This window comes from Hyposmocoma kahamanoa, unplaced genomic scaffold, assembly GCF_003589595.1.
Source record: "Hyposmocoma kahamanoa isolate Upper Pololo Valley unplaced genomic scaffold, ASM358959v1 90309, whole genome shotgun sequence".
Taxonomy (NCBI): Eukaryota; Metazoa; Arthropoda; class Insecta; order Lepidoptera; family Cosmopterigidae; genus Hyposmocoma; species Hyposmocoma kahamanoa.
The window spans coordinates 1-21697 of NW_020654608.1; the positions used below are offsets into that span (position 1 = coordinate 1).

General features: G+C 35.6%; 1 protein-coding gene across 1 annotated transcript; it reads left to right on the forward strand.

The window, feature by feature from the left end:
* Positions 1-44: 44 nt before the first annotated feature.
* LOC113236238 lies at positions 45-16684 on the forward strand (the record flags this gene model as incomplete). Its single annotated transcript, XM_026472246.1, has 7 exons — positions 45-159; positions 2241-2379; positions 4753-4942; positions 6951-7053; positions 9868-9981; positions 13354-13565; positions 14557-16684. Coding segments are annotated over 7 exons (2622 nt in total), but the record flags the coding sequence as incomplete, so codon positions are not given.
* Between the last annotated feature and the right edge of the window lie 5013 nt (positions 16685-21697).

Consider the following 21697-nt stretch of genomic DNA (forward strand, 5'->3'; position numbering starts at 1 on the left):
TAAAATTATAAATTAAGTTTAATTCTTATTATTGTTTGTAGAACATAGATCCCGACTTAGCAGAAACAAACCGCACTATCAAGCAAGAACATGACGCCATTAAGTACGCCATAACCGCCGTGGACCTATGGACTGATGTGGTCAAGAACTTGGAGACTGGTGAGAGCAAACAAATAAAAATTACTAAATAATAAATAACAAACTAGTGGAGTAATTTTACATAAAAATAATTGAATATCAATTCAATAAAAAATTAAATACAATGAATTGCGACTGGGTGACGAAATATCATAGATTTCTCATAGATCTCATAGATCTACGGCTAAAAATTCGTGCGGGCCCTGGGCGAGAGGGCAGGTTATATCAGTCCTGGTAAAAATAAAATAAAAAAATCCATGTCACTTAGTTAAGTGATAATAGGCATATTTTTGAAAACGTTGAAAATCGATACCCTAGACCATATGTTTAGGTACTGTCATCACAAATTTTCAAATTTTACAGTTTTTTTTCAACGTCATCCTAAATAACCATACTATTTATTGCAGTCACAAATCAAACAGTAAAGGTTATGAGTTTAGTAAAAAAAAATTAAGTTTCATTGAGTACTAGCTTAAAAAAATTATGTCAGCTAGCTTTGATATTCATATTAAAAAAAAATGTACTACGCAACTCTGGGCAAGTTATTTGAAAAGATGGCCCATTTAATGATTTCAAAATAGTACAGTACTTGCCACTTTTCATTCCATAAAAAATGTTACAACTTATTTTTTGCAAAAGGATCTCGTTTCAAAAAAAAATATACCATGATAAATAATGCTTTTGTGTACTCGAAGATTGGCTTTATCGTCGTGGAAGTGACATGGTGACATATCACATATGATAGAGTGAGTTAGATAGTGACAACGCATTGAACAAAATAATCTACCCTAACACAGGTGTGAGTGAGTCAACTTAATAATTAGTCGATTGTTGTATTATAATAAATTTTAATCAAAATGAACAGAAAGAAATTTTTGTAATAATTTAATGTTAAAGTAATTGCTCAAATTGTTTGCCTTCGGCACGAATACAGGCTCTGCATCGCCGCAAAAAAGATCTTTTTTCCAATCGTGCGAATCTTCTCAAATTAATTTCTTCTGCTGCTTCTACAATATGGATTTTGCATATACTTTTTCCTTTATGCAGCCCCAGTAAAAAAAATCAAGGGGTGCCCGCTTGACGTTGAGTTTTGGGACACCCTGCATATGTATATGTAACGATTCCGATGCTCGTTCGTTATTATAAGGTTATTTATCTAGTATTTCTCATTGTAAGTGAATGTTTGTATTCTGTTTTGAGAAATAAATGTCTTAAACCATAAACCATGACTCTTCTACAAGCGGTTCTACTGCTATTGAATTGGCATTGTGGGACTGCAGTTGTTATGGATAGGAGTGTCGCTTATCACCAGGTGTACGACTTGTTCGTCCACTCACTTGGTATTATAAAAAAATCATGGACATTTCAATAAAATCAATATTTCGGCAGAGTTTAAACAATATGATGATTTCAAGTGTAATTCGTTCATTTGACTTTGTATGACAGAGAACACAAGCGGAGACTGAAAAACAGACTGAAAGATACTACGCTGTGGCTTCGTCCTTTTCGTCACTCATAGCTAATGATATATTAGTACTTAATATCGTATGATTTTCTATATATCGGCTGTGAACTGGCAACCGGTTCTATCTTTTGACAACTTTACATTGACTTTACAGGTGAAGAAAAAAATTGTTTGCGTCACTTATATACCATCTTAACTGCCTCTGTGGCCGAACGGTTACCATGCCGGACTGCCACACAGAGGTCCCAGGTTCGATTCCCGGGCCGGGAGAAATGTTTGTATGGCCTACATTTATTTTTCTCGTGAGTTTGGGTGTAATTTGTGGTTGTCCTATGTGTGTGTCCATGGCACCAGCGACACAGGGTTTCCCTAGTGCGGGGCTATGTTGATTGTGAGCGTTATTATTATTATTATTATTATCTGGTTTATTAAATAAAAATACGTAGTGTATGTGTAATAAAAATATTTAAAAACTACGTATTTTTATTTAATAAATCAGATGCTATATAAATGACAATGTAAAGTTGTCAAAATTTAGATAGTACCGGTTGCCAGTTCATAATCGATATATATTTAACACTTATACAGTGTTTGATGATTACAGTCCTATTTAATTTATTTTTAATATTTATTTCAGTTAATAAGTCCCCTACACTTCATCACGCCTTACAAACTGCGCAAGTCTTTGTCCAGCAACTTTTGTATTTGTACAAAACCTTGCACGGACTACAACTGGCGCACATTTGCTGCGCAGTGGCAAGATATTTAGACGACAAGTAAGTAAAATCATTGAGCGGTTATTTTTCTCACTACCACTGGCAACCGGTACTATCTTAATTTTGACAATTTTACAGGACGAAGAAAAGAAGTTTGCATCATTTATATAGCATCTGGTTAGAAGTTAGTACAAGTTGAATGAAATCGACTCTGGCGCCAAAATTAAATGTATTTGAGATGGAATTTCTTGCAACACTGCGGAGTATGAAATAGTATAATCTAAGAAATCTTTAGAAAATTGAGATAGTACCGGTTGCCAGTGCACAGTCGTTATACTATTCTTCGAAAAGTGATCCTCAGTTTACAAAATAATTAAGAAATAATTATATGTATAATAACTAAGGCCACAGTACACTATAGTGCACGTATACAAATCAACATAATTAATGAAACTAATAAATAATTTAAATAAAGTAACAATGTCAAGTGTAGGTAGGTAGGTACTATAACGGGGCGCGTAGCTTGGGTTTGCGAGAGGCACTTCTTAAATATAAAACTGGGTTATTTCCGTGAATGTATATTTATTTACGTCATAACTGATGGAAGCTTACATAGAAAAATTCGTGAAGTCCGTTGGTTCGTTCCGTGGCTTAGTTGGTATAGCGTCTGGCACGGTATGCAAGAAGACGTCGGTTCGAATCCGACCGGAGCGAAGGAATTTTTTCTGAGTGTTCGATCTTTGTATTAATAATTATAAGAAACTAGTGGGGTAATTTCACAAAATATAATTGAATATCAATTCAATAAAAATTTAATTAAGTTAGTACAGATTATGCAATCGTGAACTTCTTCCGTAAGTGACGATAACCTTTAAATTCGCGTAAGAAACACTTTAAAACAATGACATTCGTGTGTTATTTTTATATAGAATGTATTTGCATAATTACATTACTATTCATTTTTTGAAACCATACATCAACGAATATTACTGTAATGTACTATTACTGTATACACTGTCGCTTGGATTTCATCCGAATAAAGTCGTAATATCATATTATCGTTACCTTTTTTGTCACCATATTTCAATGAATAATACGGTAATACATTAATACTGACTACGAAATCGTTGGGTTTACACGCGAATAATATGGTAATGATGCGTTGCATACTATACTTTTGGCCTGCAATTTTAGTAATATTATTTTCATAAATAACTTTATTTAGTAAAACTAATACAAAAATATAAAAGAAAATTAACTGTCAAATAATTAGCTTTGTTTTGACATAGAAATAACTATCCTACGATGCACCCGAGTTGAGATATACACAAAAAATAGTTTTCTATTTTTTCTGTAAAATTTAGAATTATCGGTTACCATATTATTCGCTGGGGAGCGCGATATTTTTGCTTACAAATAACTTAAGTCCTCTCGTTGGTCTTGACTGAAAACCAGCGCCTTTAGGAAACTTTGGCATATGCTGAGTCAGCGCCCTTTCACTGCTATGAGAATCATGTTATTTTTTTCTTAACCGACTTCAAAAAAGGAGGAGGTTTTCAATTCGACTGTATGTTTTTTTTGTTTTTTTTTGTATGTATGTTACGCAATAACTCCGGTATTTGTGAACCGATTTTCATGATTCTTTTTTGTTGGAAAGGGGGTACTTCCATAGTGGTCCCATTTCATTTTGAAGGAAATCATCCAACTCTAAGGGTGACTGTTCACGCATGAGGATTTATTTTTATAAATAGCGCCTAAATTTTTTTAAGGAGCAATTATTTTAATGGTAGATTTTCTATTTCTCCAATTCAAGGCGTTTTTTTCTCGATATTCTTTGAGAAGTGAGAACCCATTTTTATTATCTCCAGTGTCAAGTCCTGTGTAATGGCGAATTTAAGGATATTTCAATAAAACTTGGCAAATAGACGTAATTCCACGTACTTTTGAGGTCGGTTTTTTTAGCACTCTGTACTGAGATTATTATTTTATGCTTACTTGTCATTGACTTACAAATAAATGGACGACGGGTCTAATACAAAAACCACGAAAAAAATGTCCCAAGTCAACCTATTTAAACGTAGTGACATGTAAAGGAATATGAAAAACTAAAACCTCGAATATATAGTGTATCTATGACTAAAACGTTGAATTTACATTGTAATGTCATCGCAGTACTGTCTAATTTTGCTTGCTTCGCTGTCAGTCGAACAAACGAAGACTAAAGCGTGAATGACGCTCTGTATACGATTATAACGCCCTATAAGTTCGGACATTTTTTAGCGCGGACCCTACGTCCATATAATTGTAAGTCAATGTTACTTGTATTTGTATTATATCAGTGAACAAAGTGTTTGTCTATCTATGTATCACTGCCCATCTCTGTTTGGGAATCATCGCTTACGCACATTTGTATATATTTTTTCTTTCTTTCAGGGAAATTTACATCCGTAACGCAAGCACAATACTTTACCACACTGCGACAAGTTGCAACACGGAAGGACAAGCTGCGTCATGCTCCAAGACTTGTTGCGACTTGCAACGCCACGCGCAGACATGTCTGTCAGATGTGATAGGCCGAGTGGAGTCAATGGATATTGTACTCTGTTACATTTGTGATTTGGCTGTAAGTATCAGTAAATATAACTTTTATATTAAAGAAAACCTACCTTAAAAGGAAAGCAGAAAACAATAGGGCTGTCCTTATGGAAAAGCATGGTATTCACTGTAAAAGATTTAAGTATCTCCGAGAAATTCAGAAGTTGATGGCAGAAATATTGTCTTCATGGACTAATCGGTAACCTATCACAAACTCGAATTTTTTTTACCGAAATAACGTTTTTTCGAACTTTCATTACACCGACTACTTGTGGACTACGTGTTAGATAAAGATGTATGGAAAGACAACGTGAGTCTAGATTTCATACAAATATGATTCAAATTGTATTCTATAGCATTTAAGTTTATTTGAAAAGAGCAATTCCCAGAGTTTCTTCTCAGGGAAGCCAGCGTATTGAACGAGCTGTAGCTTAGAAAGTAACGTTTTCAAGACTAAAATTTTACCTATTGAATAAATGATTATGTGACTTCGACTTTGCATAGCAGTCGATACAAAGCACGTACAATATTACACACATCAAAAGTGTCTAGGGATCAAGCACGTTTAAGAGTATTGCTGCAATTAGGGTTAATTATATTAACTTTTTTGTATCGCTATTGATACTTTTTAGTGAGTTTTAACATTTAAATAAGGAATATTGTTTAAAATTCGATAATAAGAAGAAAATCGATTGTCAATGTGGTTTTGTATAAAAATGAGTTCTAGCGTTTTGACAAAATCATTACAATATCTGCAATGATACAATGTCAATTATGATATAAAATTCAGTTCCCTCTATATTTATTTATTACGTAATAATATTAACTTTTAATTATTTTTCTCATCGCACACAAAACGCCTCTCAACGCATTCATTTTACATTCTGGCAACACTATCCTACCTTTCACTCCGCCCACCGCTAACACATAACTGTCGTCACGAGTTTAAAAACTTAAGATAATTTAAGTATATAAGTTTAACTTAACCTTGTTGGCATATATGTACCTATTATTGCAAGTGACGACGTTCTCATTTTATATTGAAATTTCATTTTCAATTTCTAGCGGTTAGTTTCTGAACGATGATGAATTCGAAATGTTTACTTAGTTCTCCAAATAATAAGCGACCATACTTTTGTATTTTGTAACAAAAAAAATGATTACCATTAACTGAAAATGGAAATCGGCAGATCGAAGGAATTTTTTCTGAGTGTTGGATCTTTGTATTAATAACAAACTAGTGGAGTAAACAAAAAAACAAACATAATTGAATATCAATTCAATAAAAAAATTAATACAATGAATAGCGACACTAGCCGGGACTGGTAGCTGTAAAGGTATCTAACTGGGTGATGAAATATATGGATTTCTCATAGATGGCGCTACGGCTAAAAAGTCGTTGAAACCCGAATAGGAAGATACGACGCAAGCACATAGAAAAATTCGTGAGCTCCGCTGGTTCGTTCCTTGGTTTAGCTAGTATAGCGTCTGGCACGGTATGCTAGAAGACGTCGGTTTAAATCCGGCCGGATCGAAGGATTTTTTCTGAGTGTCGATCTTTGTATTAATAATTGTAACAAATTAGTGGAGTAATTTCACGTAAAAATAATTGAATATCAATTCAATAAAAATGTGAAAAATAGAAAATTTATTAAAATTAAACAAAATAAGCCTTATGATGATACGAAACACCACAAGTGAGACTATCATTTTTGCACTCCAAAGTAGCGAAATAACCCTATTTTTCTACGATTTACGAGATTTTGCGCGAGATAATTAACACGACCATAACGTACAAAGCGATAATGGCGGGCTGAGCTCAAGTTTGCTGAACTCCGCGAACTGTTGGCACACGTACCATGCAAACTATACACTACTGTATTTATTGTTCTGTGGGTACGACATAATCATCCAATTACCTGATACTTAAAAAAAATAATAGAAAAGCTCACTTCCCAGACCTTGTCATCCAAAGCCCACGGTGCAAACCGTCGAAATCGTCAAAACTTCTTTCATATAACTTCTTCTCTTCCCAGATTCACCACGCTCGTAGGAATATGACAGCCGAAGCAGCTAAACTCGTGCAATTGGCACAAGCTCACTTGTTGTACACCGTTAAACACCACCCCGATGTTAATTGTGAGTATACAGGTAGCTTTAAATATTGTAGATAGTTAGTTAGTAATTTATATGTACATAAAAACAAATACAGTTCAATTACAGATAACAGGCATAGACGTGAGAATATATTATATTATACACATTATGGAATACGTATGTTTAAGACGTATACTTTCAACTTTTTTTAAACCGGTTACAATGGCTCCTACACTAGGCAAAGCCTGTCTCGTAGGTAACCAATTCTAGGAAGGATGTGCAATATATATCGTCTGCTTAAAGGTAAAACCATAAAAGTGACATTTTCCACAAAAAATGCCCAAATTATGTACCAGTTGTAAGAAAGTCACCATCTTTCTGCAGATAAAATACTTTTTACGTTTATAGCTTTTTCGTTATCGAGTTTCACGTGCAGAAATATAGTGATTTTCTTACCATAGCTATATAAATTGAAGACCTTTTGTGGAAAATGTCACTTATGTGGTTTTACCTTTGAACAGACGATATTATATGCGAAAAGTTAATAGAGACGAGAAAATTCCTAAAATCTAGTTACAATTACTTATTAAACATAGGAAATTAAATAATGTTACTTACAAAGCATTTAAATTACTTGTGAGTGAACGTGCGCGTGTTTGTGTGTGTGTTTTGTCTGTCTACTTTCAGAATTTGTTCAACATCGTCATAGCACAGTGATTTGAGCCAATTTTTCACTTTTGAGTTTAGTTCTCGGATTGAGTAATTTTTTAAGGGAAATTCGATACTTATTTTATTGTAAACAAAACGATGGAGAATATAGCTTAATTTCTAGGCAAAAGCCGATTTCGTTAAGGGTACAGGGTTTCTGGAGGAGGAGGAAGGAGATAGGATAGTTTGCTTTGTGATATGCTCTGTATAACCAGAAATAGAGACGAAATGTGATTTAATTTGTTTCAAAACTATTCTGCCATATCATTACGGTTACAATTGCGCTCCGATTGGCCAATTCCTTTTCTTCGTCAATTATTTCTCTTCATTAGACCAGTTTATCTTGAGCTTTGCTATAATGGACAAGAATTGAAAAATTACATATTTAATATTTAATTACCGATGAAATGTGATTCCGTTTGTTTTGTAATTAGATGATTTGCTGTTTTTCCCACACCACCGAATGGACCATCACCGAGAGATATTATCTTTATTGCAATAAATACGGAATATTTTTGGAATATACGGAGACGTACACACAGGCCAGTTGTTGGCGCTGTACTATTTCAGCTTTCTAATTTGTGATTTCAGCGCAAACGAGAGTTGATATTTAAAAGTAATATAAGGCCCATTTGCCTGATGAGATGCCAGGTGTGGAAGGCTCTTATTTCGTCTGTATTTCTGGTTATATAATCGATCATCTGGTTATATTATCAAGTTTTCTTTTTTAAGTACCAGCAGTCAAAATACTCTGTGTATATTGTACTTTTTGCTATACTTTTTACCATTTTAATTAGCTATTTAAAGAAATAAAGAATTTATTATTAAAAAAAAAAATCAGCTAATCAAATCCGCCTGTTCTTGTTTTTGGCAACATTTTGACCTTTTATCACAATCTATCGATAAAACCATCGACAACAACTACATGAAGTTTCGAAGGGTAAGGGTGCTGGTGAAATTACAGGCACATGGGACTTGTCAGCTTATGTCTTAGAGTGACGAGTGCCCCTCAGATCTTGCGATTTAAACCTCTGAGCGACACTGCAACTGTTATGGACAGGCGTGTAGCTTACCATCAGGTGCACGACTTGTTCGTCCCGTCACTTGATATTAAAAAAAAAACTTATTAAAAATGTTAATGTAAACTAGCAATCCTGCAAACGTTATTTTACTCCGTCTTCAAAAAAGACAGACTATAATGGTTAACCTACCGACTCTCAATCAGAGGCCGTGGGTTCAAATCCAGGCTGTGCTCTCGCACCTCTGAGTGTCTCCGAATTTGTGTCAAATTGAATTTACCATGAGTTTTTCATTGAAAAAAACACCATGAGGAAAACTTGCACCTCGAAGAAGGTTCAAAAAAGCAACAAAACGTCAGCTGCTGGTAGCTGTGAAGGTACCTAGCTGAGTAAAGAAAAAATTTAATAGATTTGCTAGTAGACGTCGGTTCAATCCAGCCCGATCGAAAAAAAAATGTATTAATAATTGGACGTAGTTGAACAAAAAGGATCCAATACACATCTAGTCACTTTCGAAATATGGCAGTTTGAAGTTTAATTGTTTCTCACTCTTGTTTTATTTTCAAATTTATAATGTCACAACTGCAGAGATATTTATTTATAATAATAATAATAATAATAATAATAATAATAATAACACACACACTCAATATAGTAGCCCCGCACTAGGGAAACCCTGTGTCGCGGGTGCCATGGACACACATATAGACAACCACAAATTACACCCAAACTCACGAGAGAAACAAATGTAGGTCATACAAATATTTCTCCCGGCCCGGGAATTGAACCTGGGACCTCTGCGTGGCAGTCCGGCATGGTAACCGTTCGGCCACAGAGGCAGTTAAGTTATGTTTCTATGTTGGATTTTTTTTTCCTGATCTAAGAGGTTAGACTTGAGGAAGCGTTTGGTACATATAACTAATTTTTTGATAATTTTGTGGATTAGATCCTTTTTCCCTAACTACGTCCAATTATTACATTCTGTATTTTTATGATGCCGATCGAAAGGTTCCATTTAAAGAAGATTCCTTTACACCCCATTGATACTGGTAATGAAATAGTAAGCGACCTGTCGTCTAATTGATGGGGGTAACACCCATAAATTACAACTGTATGTTTTGTGTTTCAGTGGACCTCGCGATCGGTCGTCTCATGGAAGCCCAAGCCCTCCTCTGCAAGGCGAACAGCGGCCTCAGCGCAGTCGTCAACACGCAGAGGCATTACCTGACTGTTGCCAATACAGGTAGGCAGTTCCCATGGAAGTGTCTAGAGCAGAGTTGCAACGGATAGTATTTCGCCTTTAGGTCGAATACCGATTATTCGGCCCGGAGCGAGGCCGAATAGCCGAATATTCGGCCTGATTAATGAACTTATGAAAATTGGCGCACAAATCGTATTACAACAAAGATAGCTATACATATATGTACATATAAATTTCAGTTTCATTAACTTTCAAAAACTTAATTTTACTTTCATTTTCAAATAATAAGTACTAGGTACATTAAAATTTTATCAGTTCTTATAGTATTTGTTTGTTTTTTACAATATTTGTTTTTCTCGCAGTATGGGTTTTATATAAGTGTGTATAAAATTAATAATGAATGTTCTATGTGCTTTTATGTTATACTCTGTGAAGTGATTGTAAATGTTTTGTTTCTGTTTGTGTTTGTGCTGAATAAACGTGTTATATATCTATATATCTAGGTTGATTTTGTGAGCGGTTATTTAATCATGATTTTATGACAAAATTACATAATAAGTGTTCATTTGATTTGTTATAATTTTTTTGATCTCATGGAAGTTGCTATTTGTGATAATTTACTGTATTTTCTTATTTCTTCCTCCTGTTCTTAGGTATTCGGCCGGATACCGAATAGTAACCGAATACTCGTTGCAACTCTAGTGTAGTGTCCATACTACCTCTGCTCGAATTATAATTTTTCCCTATGGTTCATTCTGCTTAGGTCATCGAGTATACATATAACCAGAAATAGAGACTAAATGTCATTTAATTTGTTTGAAAACTATTCTGCCATATCATTACTGTGACAACTGCGCTCCGATTGGCCAGGCCGAGTTCGAAACAATTGACGGGTGTCGTCAATTGTTTCACTTCAAATCGACCAGTTAACTTGAGCTTTGCTATAATGGACGAAAGTTGTAAAATTACATATTTAATTACCGATGAAATGTGATTCCGTTCGTTTTGTAATTAGATGTTTTGCTGTTTTTCCCACACCACCGAATAGAACAGCACGGCATTGTCAGAGATATTATCTTTATTAAAATAAATACAGAATATTTTTTGGAATATACGGAGACGTACGTGTGTACGTCAGTAGTTGGCCTGTCTATATTTCAGTGCAAACGAGAGTTGATATTTATAAGAGCTGTATCGCTAGTGTGATACCAGGAATATATGGCCCTTATTTCGTTTCTATTTCTGGTTATATACTCGATGGCTTAGATCGAGCAGCAGGGACACTGGCTTTATTTCAGAATTTATTTTTTTACGTACAGTGTGCATGTTCTATTTAGTTCAAACGTGCATCCATCGGTTACCCGCCGCCCTTACCAGGACATCCGTCCATTTCTGATTGGATCACGTAGAGAAATACCGAGTAATGCTCGCTCCATGGCTCGTTGAGTGACCTTGAGCTTTTTTATGAGGCCCATAGAAAGTGACCACGTCTCAGAGCCGAAGGATCGCTGGCAACACTTTTGTCCTCAAGGACTACGGTATTGCTGACGAGAAGACGTTCCGGAGCTTCCCGATAGCTGCCGAACCGAGACGGACTTGACGATCCGGATCGGATGACCCGGATCTGAAATGAAATGGGCTGTTAATATAAACTTTACCCTGATGGTATATATCGTTGAAGATTCGATACTATTGCAAGCTATGAAGTTTTTATTCAATGTGCTGCCATCTAGCGGCAATAGCTGAAAGACGACGAACGATTAACGCCTAATAAAGTTCTCCAAAAAAAGTCGACCATATTGCAGCGGTACAAGGTTTACTATTGTTTTTTTGTAATAAAAAATATTACAATAAACGGATAGTAAAGTAATTTTTATTAAAAAAAAAGGAACCGACTTCAAACTTTGTTTATATGTGCATACAAACTGAAACTAAAAAATTGACAATCGGTTACCGGATAATTCGCGAAGGCAGATACATCGCCTAGTTTGCCACCCTTAGAGGTGGAATATTTTCTTCAAATTTAAATGGGACCAATACTGAGGTACCCTCTTCCCAACACAAAAAGAATCATCAAAATCGGTTTACAAATGTTGGAGTTATCGCGTAACATACATAAAAAAATATACAGTCGAATGTGGAATCTCTTTTTTTAAATCGATTAATAATATACCTGTAGACTTACGCATTTCTCTAAAGGCAATTTACGAATATTTCAGTGTTCCCCTATGGATTTTAAAAATAATTGGATCTGGCAATATTGCTCGCGAGGTTTAGGGGGCCTATCACAACCTCTTAAAACAATATTACCTTAATCTCGTTGATGCGCTTAAAGTAAGCTTATTATAATCTTAAAACTATGATGTTTTATTGGCAGCTTTGTGACTATTCATTCACTCAGTCCGTACTATGAGCGATGATGTTCTTGAAACAATGTTATTTTCGAATTTATTGTATAAATATTGATTTGTGATGATTAAAAGGTTAAGTTGAACTTATTTATTTACATATATCTCTTCAATGTTTTGTTTATTTTTTTTATTTAATACTACATAGGAAATAATTTCTCTTTCGTACATAGGAAATAATAAAAATACGCGATGTTTATTTCATATAATTATGACAGCGACATCTATATGCTGCTTGGCGACACTAACAGTTCACAGTAGACTATAATTCCGAATTGACAACGTGACAATCAAGACTCAGCTTGTTTTATTTATTTATCTTCATGAAAATGTGGAATAATTGAAAACAACGTAATTTTAATAGATTCCATTATTACATACTTTTTTTTGGCGGTCAAATTTCTGTGAATGTAAATAATATTAAGTACTACATTATAGTACGATAGGACGATTCGGAACATCAAAAAAGAAAGAGATGGTATTATACAGTTCATATCATTGACTTACAAATAAATGGACGACGGGTCTAATACAAAAACCACGAAAAAAATGTCCCAAGTCATCCTATTTAAACGTAGTGACATGTAAAGGAATATGAAAACGCTAAAACGTTGAATTTAAATTGTAATGTCATCGCAGTGCTGTCTAATTTTGCTTGCTTCGCTGTCAGTCGAACAAACGAAGACTAAAGCGTGAATGACGCTCTGTATACGATTTTAACGCCCTATAAGTTCGGACAGTTTTTAGCGCGGACCCGACGTCCATATAATTGTAAGTCAATGGTTCATATGCGTTATTTCTATCCTATTTTTAGTAAGGAATAGACAATATTGGGAAACCATTCGTTCTTGCAGTCAGCTTAGCAATAATACATTACTCGGTTGACAGGTTTGTCACGGTACGAATATAAGTAATGTTATAATAAGCTTACATTGAAGTAAGATTGTTTTTTGAAAGGTTCTGGTGGACCCTCCGCACCAAGTTGACTAATGAATGATCGTTGCAGCAACGAAGTGGACAGCGCGGCGCCTGACCTCCGCGGCCCTGAAGCTGCACATCGCCGCGGCGGGCGCGGCGGCGGCGGCGCGCGCGCGGCGCCTGCTGCTGCTGAGGCGCGCGCGCAGCTGCGCCGGCGTGGCGCTGCCCGCGGCCGCGGCCGCTGCGCAGGCGCGCTTGTTCGCGACCGTCACCGACGTGCACAAGGCCGACGACGCCAAGGTCCACCTGGCACTTGTCATTCCCATTTTTATTTATATTCTAACATCATTCATTTCAATTAGTACATCTACCGGCTAAAGCCCATAAGTCCAATTCATTTGTTGCTTCATAAATCTCTAACTTTATTCTAGAGGCGTCTTTTTCAAATTTATCATTCTCTTCACATCGTCCAACACTATAAACAACACAAAAAGTATATAATTCTATATTATCGACGTTTACGTGTGATGGAAAATGTTAAAGAGACATTGAAAGAAGAGTGAACGCAGGGAATCAGGTGAATGGTGCCTTGCATACCTTCATGGGCAGCCAGAAAGTGTCTAAAAAGGCACGATTGGTTGTGCATGGGGGGTGCTGGTTCCTACACTTATGTATGGTAGTGAATGTTGAGTTTGGCAGAAGAAGCATGAAAGTAGAATTAATGCAGTAGAAATGAGAGCTTTGAGGAGTATGGCTGGAGTGACTCGGATGGATAAATTACGGAACAGTGTGATAAGAGAGCGTTGCGGCGTGGAAGAAGATATAGTGACAAAGATAGACAAAGGGATGCTTAGATGGTTCGGACATGTAGAGAGAATGAATGAAAGAAGAGTGACGAAACAGATTTATAAGGCGAGTGTGAGCGGGCAAGTTGGTATGGGCCGACCGTATCATGACCAAATTGAGGCCATCCTAAAGAAGGGCCAGATCAAGAGTACCCTTAACCGACGAGCGTGTATGAAAGCATTGATGCGTGTTGATGAGGCGAAGGATGTGTGTCAGGACCGTAGCAAGTGGAAGACTATTGTCTCTGCCATCACCGATGGGAAAAAGGCGTGTATATGTATGTATTATCGAATGAAGCACTTTTTTGACTTATGTGCTGTAATCCGCCGACCCTAGAATTGTTAGTAACATTTTTACTTAAATCAGGGTAATATGATTGGCCAACTCATTTTTATCAACTATTTTTATAACATTTTATTAACTAAAATTAAATCTTCTCTTACAGAAAAAAATCGACCTCCGCATCAAAAGCATAATAGGCGTTCCAGCCACAATACACCAGCCATGCGTCACTACAGACCCAAAAACAGATCCAATATTCACTCCAAAACAAGACTTCGAACTGATGCTTGAGAACCAAATAAAAAAGCCAATAAGCCCCACAAAGTTTCCTGTAATAGGATTTAAAACACCCGAATTTTTGTTACACAAGAACACGTGCACCTGTTTTCAGTGTGACAACCCATTTTGTCACATTTTGATATGCCTTGCCATGGGTTACGAGGCTGGAGTCTATTTCAGAGCAAAAGAAGTTGATATTGCTAAGAATTATTACTCGGGTTGTTTAAAATGTTTGCCACTTGTTGAGCAAAAATTGAAAAGTATTAACCACAGATTTAACAAACAGTTTGAACCTTATTTAGTTCAAAATTTTATAAAACAAATTAACGATGAGTTCAAAAATGTTGTTCTAGAGGTTTTGATTGAAAATTCGTTTTTCGAATTATCATTAAACAATTTTCTTAAAGCTGACGAAAATATTGTTCGAATACATGAAATTCTACAAGAGCTTGGTCCAATTGATTGTTATATACAAAGTGAAGTCCGAAACTTGTTGTTAACCAGCAAATTATTGAAAGATACCTGCCAGAAACCTAAAGAGGTCGATCTTGAACAAGAATTTGAGAATTTGCATTTGTCGCCCAATGAAGAAATTACCCTACCACCTAAAACACCAGAAGTCAAAGCTGCACAGCCGCCAAAGATAATTAAAAACATAGTCAAAGACGAAGAAGTACCAAAAACAAGACGCCGAGTTATCCAATTCCATTTAGACGATGACAACGTCGAAGATAACAAACCGAATGCTACAAAACCTGTTAACAAAAAAGCACAGTTCAAAATACCAGCCCCTAAAAGTAGTAAACCTGTTTTGGAATCCGTAACACCGAGGAATACGCGATCGAAACCAATTTGTAATTCCTCAATTTTTGATCACGCGACCCTAAAAGTGAACGATACTTCAAGTCTTTTGGAAATTGACTCGTATTTTAAAATACCTGCTCCAATCTCCAGTAAATCAACTGAGATAACGCCCAGGAATACTCGATCCAAACCTAGTATACAGGTTACTCCAGCTCCAGAATTTGGAACGCCATCATTCGGAGAAAGTGATCAAAAAAGTGAATTTTTCACACCTACGGGGACACCAGGTGAGCAGTTCTTCACTCCGATGTCATCTATAAAAACCTATACTAAGAAATCTTTAAGACAAAATATTGTGAAGAATTTAGAGGCTGAATTCTCAACTCCTATCGCTGACAAAGTGACTGAAACAAAAAATCTAAAACGTTTAGAAAATGAAGCTAATAACCTAGAAACCCGAACGAAAAATAAAAATTTTGATAACGAATTTTCAACTCTTGTTGCGGACAAATTGATAGCTAAAACACAAAACTCGAAACCTGGAAAATCTACCCTCAAAACGATAGAAAAAGCAAAGTCCCTTGAAGTTCTTGACGCACACAACTTCGAAGCCGAAATTTCTGCATCGAAATCAATAACCGAGACCAAAAATAAAAAACTAAAACCAAAAACATCAAATCTAGAAGCTACAGATAAAGAAAACTCGACGTCCTTAAAAAATCTTGTGGTTCCTAAATCAACAAGAGCTAGATCGAAGGTCGAAACTGGGTCTCTGAAAGACAAAAGAAGTTTAAAAAGGGCGACTAGCCCAGGCAAATTGGGTAAATAACCTAGGTTTTAAGAATTTAAGGTAAAGTTTCAAGTTTTTTTGGAACCTGGAATGTTGAACATTTTACGTTAAAGATATTATCTAAAAGCTTCCTTACCACGTTGTGGAACTTGTGGAGACCATAAGGTTATGAACCAGAACTCAGCTTGACTTGATCAAAATGGCTAAGTTTGCAAGTGTTGTTCTCGACAGCGGCGGCACGGGCACTAGAGTCGCTCTCCAGTCGAGAGGTGAATTCGCGTTCGAATAGCCGTAGCTTCGTCTTGTTGCTTTTTTTCCATATCGATTGCCCACACCTATTTTTCGATCAATCAAAGTCATATATAAAGACTATTCTTCAACACTACAACGATACATAAAAGACTTAAAATAAATGGTGACCGCCAGGATGGCTGGTCGCCTGTGGAATCTGACACTGTGTGTCGTATTCTAGAACTCTACTCATTGCTCAAGTCAGGATTGCACTGGAAACACAAGCACTGGAAATACGACCCTAATGGCAGGGACTTGAGTATGATTTCGAGTGCTTTAAACCATACTCAAATCCTGACTTGAGCATTGAGTAGAGTTCTAGAATACGACCCTTAGTGTATATTCAAGAATTGCTACGTATTTGCTACTTTTTCTAAATAATTGCTACCTTTGATATATTCCGAGAAATTTAAAAAAATAATTGACCAGCCATTCTGATATCAGGATGGCTGATCACCACTTTGTTCAGCAAGAAGGGAGTAGATTTTCCAAAAGTATGTATTACCAATAATTGCTACCTATTTGTTACTTTCATGAATTAAAGGTATACGCTTCTTATCTACATTAGTTAAGAAAATTTTACTGCTGACAAAATATAACCGCCAATGCAAACAATTCTTATTGGTCATATCAGTATGACCACCCATAAACAGCCTCGAAGGCCACTTTTACCGTGCTGCCGCCCGCAAACCTGTCTTACCGTACAACCTTTTTGGTTACAATACGAATATTGACGAAAAGCTGTACACTAGTGCCATTACAACTGTTTAAAGAAGCTTTCATAACAGTTTTGAATCGATGAATCGACACGTGCTCTTTTGAAGCTGTACTGGGAAATTGGTCTTATTCTAAGTACCGCCCAAAGTAACAAGCTTTGTGTGCTTTTTGACTGTACAATTTACATGTTAAGGTGTGTCCCTACCGTATTTGTGTAATTTTGTAAGTTTGTGTAATAAATAAATAATTCTATTTTTTGGTTTCAGTAGTTTTTATTTATCCTAAACCTATATTTTTACCTTGTGACAGTTTGTGTTAATATATATATTGCTTATCGGCTTTTTTCGATTTCGTGGGATCCTCTCATCAGATTCTGACTTCTTGGTGACAATGGGACTGTTACGGACTCCTTTGTACATTTTATACGTTCTTTTTTGGTGGTCATAGTGACGGTGATTTGTTGATTACATATATTGTATCAAGTGAAAAGTCGACTTGATATTTGCGGAAAAGATCAAGTAATTTGATGATACCCGGAGCAATTTCGTCGGCATCAAGTACCACCTCGAGTAAACCCTTTCAAACAAAAAATGGATTTTCAAAATCAGTCCACAATTGATGGAGAAACCGATGAAGACGATGTCTATAAGATTTGAGGATTTTCAACAGACAGTCAACAGCCCCTGAGGATGCCTCGTGGAGAGGCGAAACACGTGTCGGGCTTAGAATAATAACGCATAGAAACCTAGTCCGCACACGCTAAGTGAGGCAAATTGAAGCGCGCCAAAAGTCAACTTGCACCGCGAACAGATCAAGAATTTTAGCTAAAAATGACGAAATGTGCGGTAAATGAGTGTAAAAATACGTCAGACAAACATAAAATAGATAGTAACATCACATTCCACAAGGAAGTAACGCGTTTCAACTTGTATTTTTATATAAATATTCACTAAAACCGAAAATTAACCTGCTACTAAAACTAGCCTACATGAATTTGATTTTTGCCTCACTTGTGATAGTTCGTCTACTATGAAACTATCATTCTATGCGTTATTATTCTAAGGTGTCGGGTATATTATTGGTGATGGTTTGTGACTATAGTTGCGCTTATTTATTTTATTAATTTTATGCGGAGGGAGGGTAGGATAATTAACTGCATGAGAAATATTCGACACAAGCGCAGCTATTTTGCACGATTTAACCTTCACTGGGTTCGCGGAGTAGCAAATTGATTTACTTCCATTTTTATTAACACGGACTTCCGCAAAGTAACGCCTGAATCTATTTAATTACTTGAGGATTTTCGTCTTCTAGCAAACCGTGTCAGATGCTATTCCAACTAAGCCACGGAACGAACCAGCGGACCGCACTCATTTTTTTATGTGTTTGTTGTCGTCTTTGTATTTTTCAACGACTTAGCCGTAGCGCCATCTATGAGAAATCTTAAGTATTTCGTCACCCAGTTAGAAACCTTTACATTTACCAGCCCTGGCTAGAGACGTCGCTATTCATTGTATTTAATTTTTTATTGAATTTATATTGAATCATTTTTTCGTGAAATTACTCCACTAGTTATAATTAATACAAAGATCGACCACTCAGAAAAAATTACTTCGATCTGGATTCGAACCGACGTCTTCTAGCTAAATTGCCAGACGCTATACCAACTAAGCCACGGAACGAACCAGCGGACGTCACGAATTTTTCTGTGTTTGTTGTCACGTCTTTGTCTATGGTTTTTCAACGACTTTTTAGCTGTAGCGCCATCTATGAGAAATCTTAAGTATTTAAGGTGACGAAATACGAAGTAGTAGAAGGTAAGTAACTTTCTACTGTTGTATGGAGTGTCCGGGGTGTGATAAAGGTAATTGGTAAAAAAATCCAAATATAATTTTAAACATTTTTTTAAAATTTTATATGACATGATTAAGTAGGTTTTATATAAAATAATATAATTTTGTGCTTATTAAAATACACACTACGAGAATATTAGAACTAAATAACATAAAGGCTCGCAAGCTAAATTGAACCGTGCGTTAATGGCCCCAGGATTTTTAGATCAACATTCTTTCATCATTCATTTACTTGTGAAAACACAGGTTGTATTTAGAAATTGACATTAAAGAATATAAAGGATAGTTTCACTATTGCCGACCAAACTTTTGGCAAAAAGATTGAAAGTATATTGTACATTTTTTTTAAAACAATGACACCTGTACCACGTACCAATTCAGAAGAATTCATTTCCCAGTGTTGGGCCACAGGGTTCGTCAAATATTAAATAAGTTAGTTCTTTTTGCAAATAAATACTTTAGCTTCCTAACACATTGTACAGAGTGGGAAAATTAACTATAGTACTTTCAAGTTTTACTTTCTTTCCAGCGTGACTACCAGCGGTACACCCCGAGGTTAACGTGTTAAGATTTGGACCTAAAAATCATTCAAAATTTGGCGCAAATAACGGTTCAAATTTTAAATTGATAGCCTTTATGTTTTCTTATTATATATTTACAGTTATTGTACGTTTGTAATTATATTTTTTTGATCTATACTTTTGTTGAAGATTACTTGGAATTTTCAAGTTAGAAACTTACACTTGGGGGTCTACTGTCATTCTTCATCCGAAACAATTACTGAGAATGTCAAGTAAGAAGCTTCATTCGCATCATCTGTTTTTTAATTTTGTTGTCATTGGAGACGAGAATAGACCCCCTGAAGCGGAGCTCCTCAAAAAATCAGCAGATAAAACAACCCATGTAGTAGCAGAAGAGGTCCTTGTAAAAAGAGTCCGTCCAGGGAAGTGCTGCCATCTTACCTATTTCTACCGCCAAGCTGTAACGTGCTGGTGAAATTAGGCAGTGTCCCTCTTTGACTCTGAGTGGCGACACGACTGTCTAAAACTATACAACTGTTATGGAGAAGCCAGAACCGCCTTTTACACCTGTGTGACCCCTTTTAAGTAGAAACGAACTAAAGTAATCGAAGCTATGTTTACTATGTTTAATAATAATAATTTACTTATAAATAAATTTTAAGCCGTTGTCAACGAAAACACGTAATTATGCCTTTAATGAAAACATTCTAAAACTGAAAAGCAATAATTAAGTCTGTGGCTCTAGTAAAAAATCCAACTTTGCAAGGAAACTCGAAAAACAACAAACACGATCAAATAATAATACAGAAAAATCCTAACCACTAACATAAATAAAAGTAAAACAAAAAATTCAGTTTGGACAGACGGCACTAGATCATACCTTTGTACGTGTGTAACTAAGTTTCGAGCGGAAAATATATATTTTTATGAAAGATTGTATGTGAAAAGTCATATGAATTTTAAAATGTATCATGAATTAATCCAATCGCGTATACAATAAAAGTATAACTTTTGGCTGCCAATTTTGCGAAAATAGTAATAAACCTTATCAACGCCATCTAGTGGCTATTAGATTACATGAAATCGTGACGTTCTCCCTTAATATCATATTTAACTTTAACTGTCGCGTCTCCTTGTAAAGTTGGCGTTTTTGACTTGTACCCCTGTTCACTAGAGCCACAGAAGTGTTTTTTCTATATTACAATAATGTTATATACTTATTTATAATATTTATTTTATATAAAAGACAATTCTGTGAATTCGAGTTTTATATGGTATCTTTAAACATGAAGACAATGATTTCTACTCGTTATCGACAAATTTACAATATCGATGCCTTAGTTTCTCAAACTCGTATCTTATAAAGAGTGGTTATTCGTGAGATGGCAAAACTTTCTGTTTATTTTAATTTTTTTTTTATCAAGGGTGTTCATTTCAATGCATCACTTTAAGAATAGGTAAAAGCCAGTGAGTGAATAAGAAGGAAATATGATGTGAAACCAGCCTGTAAAATTTGTATATATAGGGTTTTTCAACAAGAACTTTGTTTTGTAAATCAAAATAAAACAATAAATTTAGATGAGAATGATTAAAATTTTTATTGTAATAAAAAAAGTAAGGTTTGGCAATTATGAATGAGAAATTATATCCGATAAATGTCCACCACGACCTCAGTTACAGACGTCGATTCTTTCATCAAAGTTTTTAATCGCTTTTTGACAAAATGGTGGGTCTATTTCGTTAATCACTTCACGAATGTTGAGTTTTAAGGCTGCATACAATTCGATTGGCTCCGTATAGACTCTGTCTTTAACATAACCCCATAAACAATAATCCAGCGGTGTTAAATCATATGATTGAGCTGGCCACTTATGTGTCAACGAGAAAGTTGCCAAAACTTTTTTTAAATCAATAAAAATTTGATTCATTGTTATCTAAGTTTATTGTTTTATTTTGATTTACAAAAGAAAGTTCTTGTTGAAAAACCCTTTACAAGCATTGACTTACAATTATATGGACGTCGGGTCCGCGCTAAAAAGTGTCCGAACT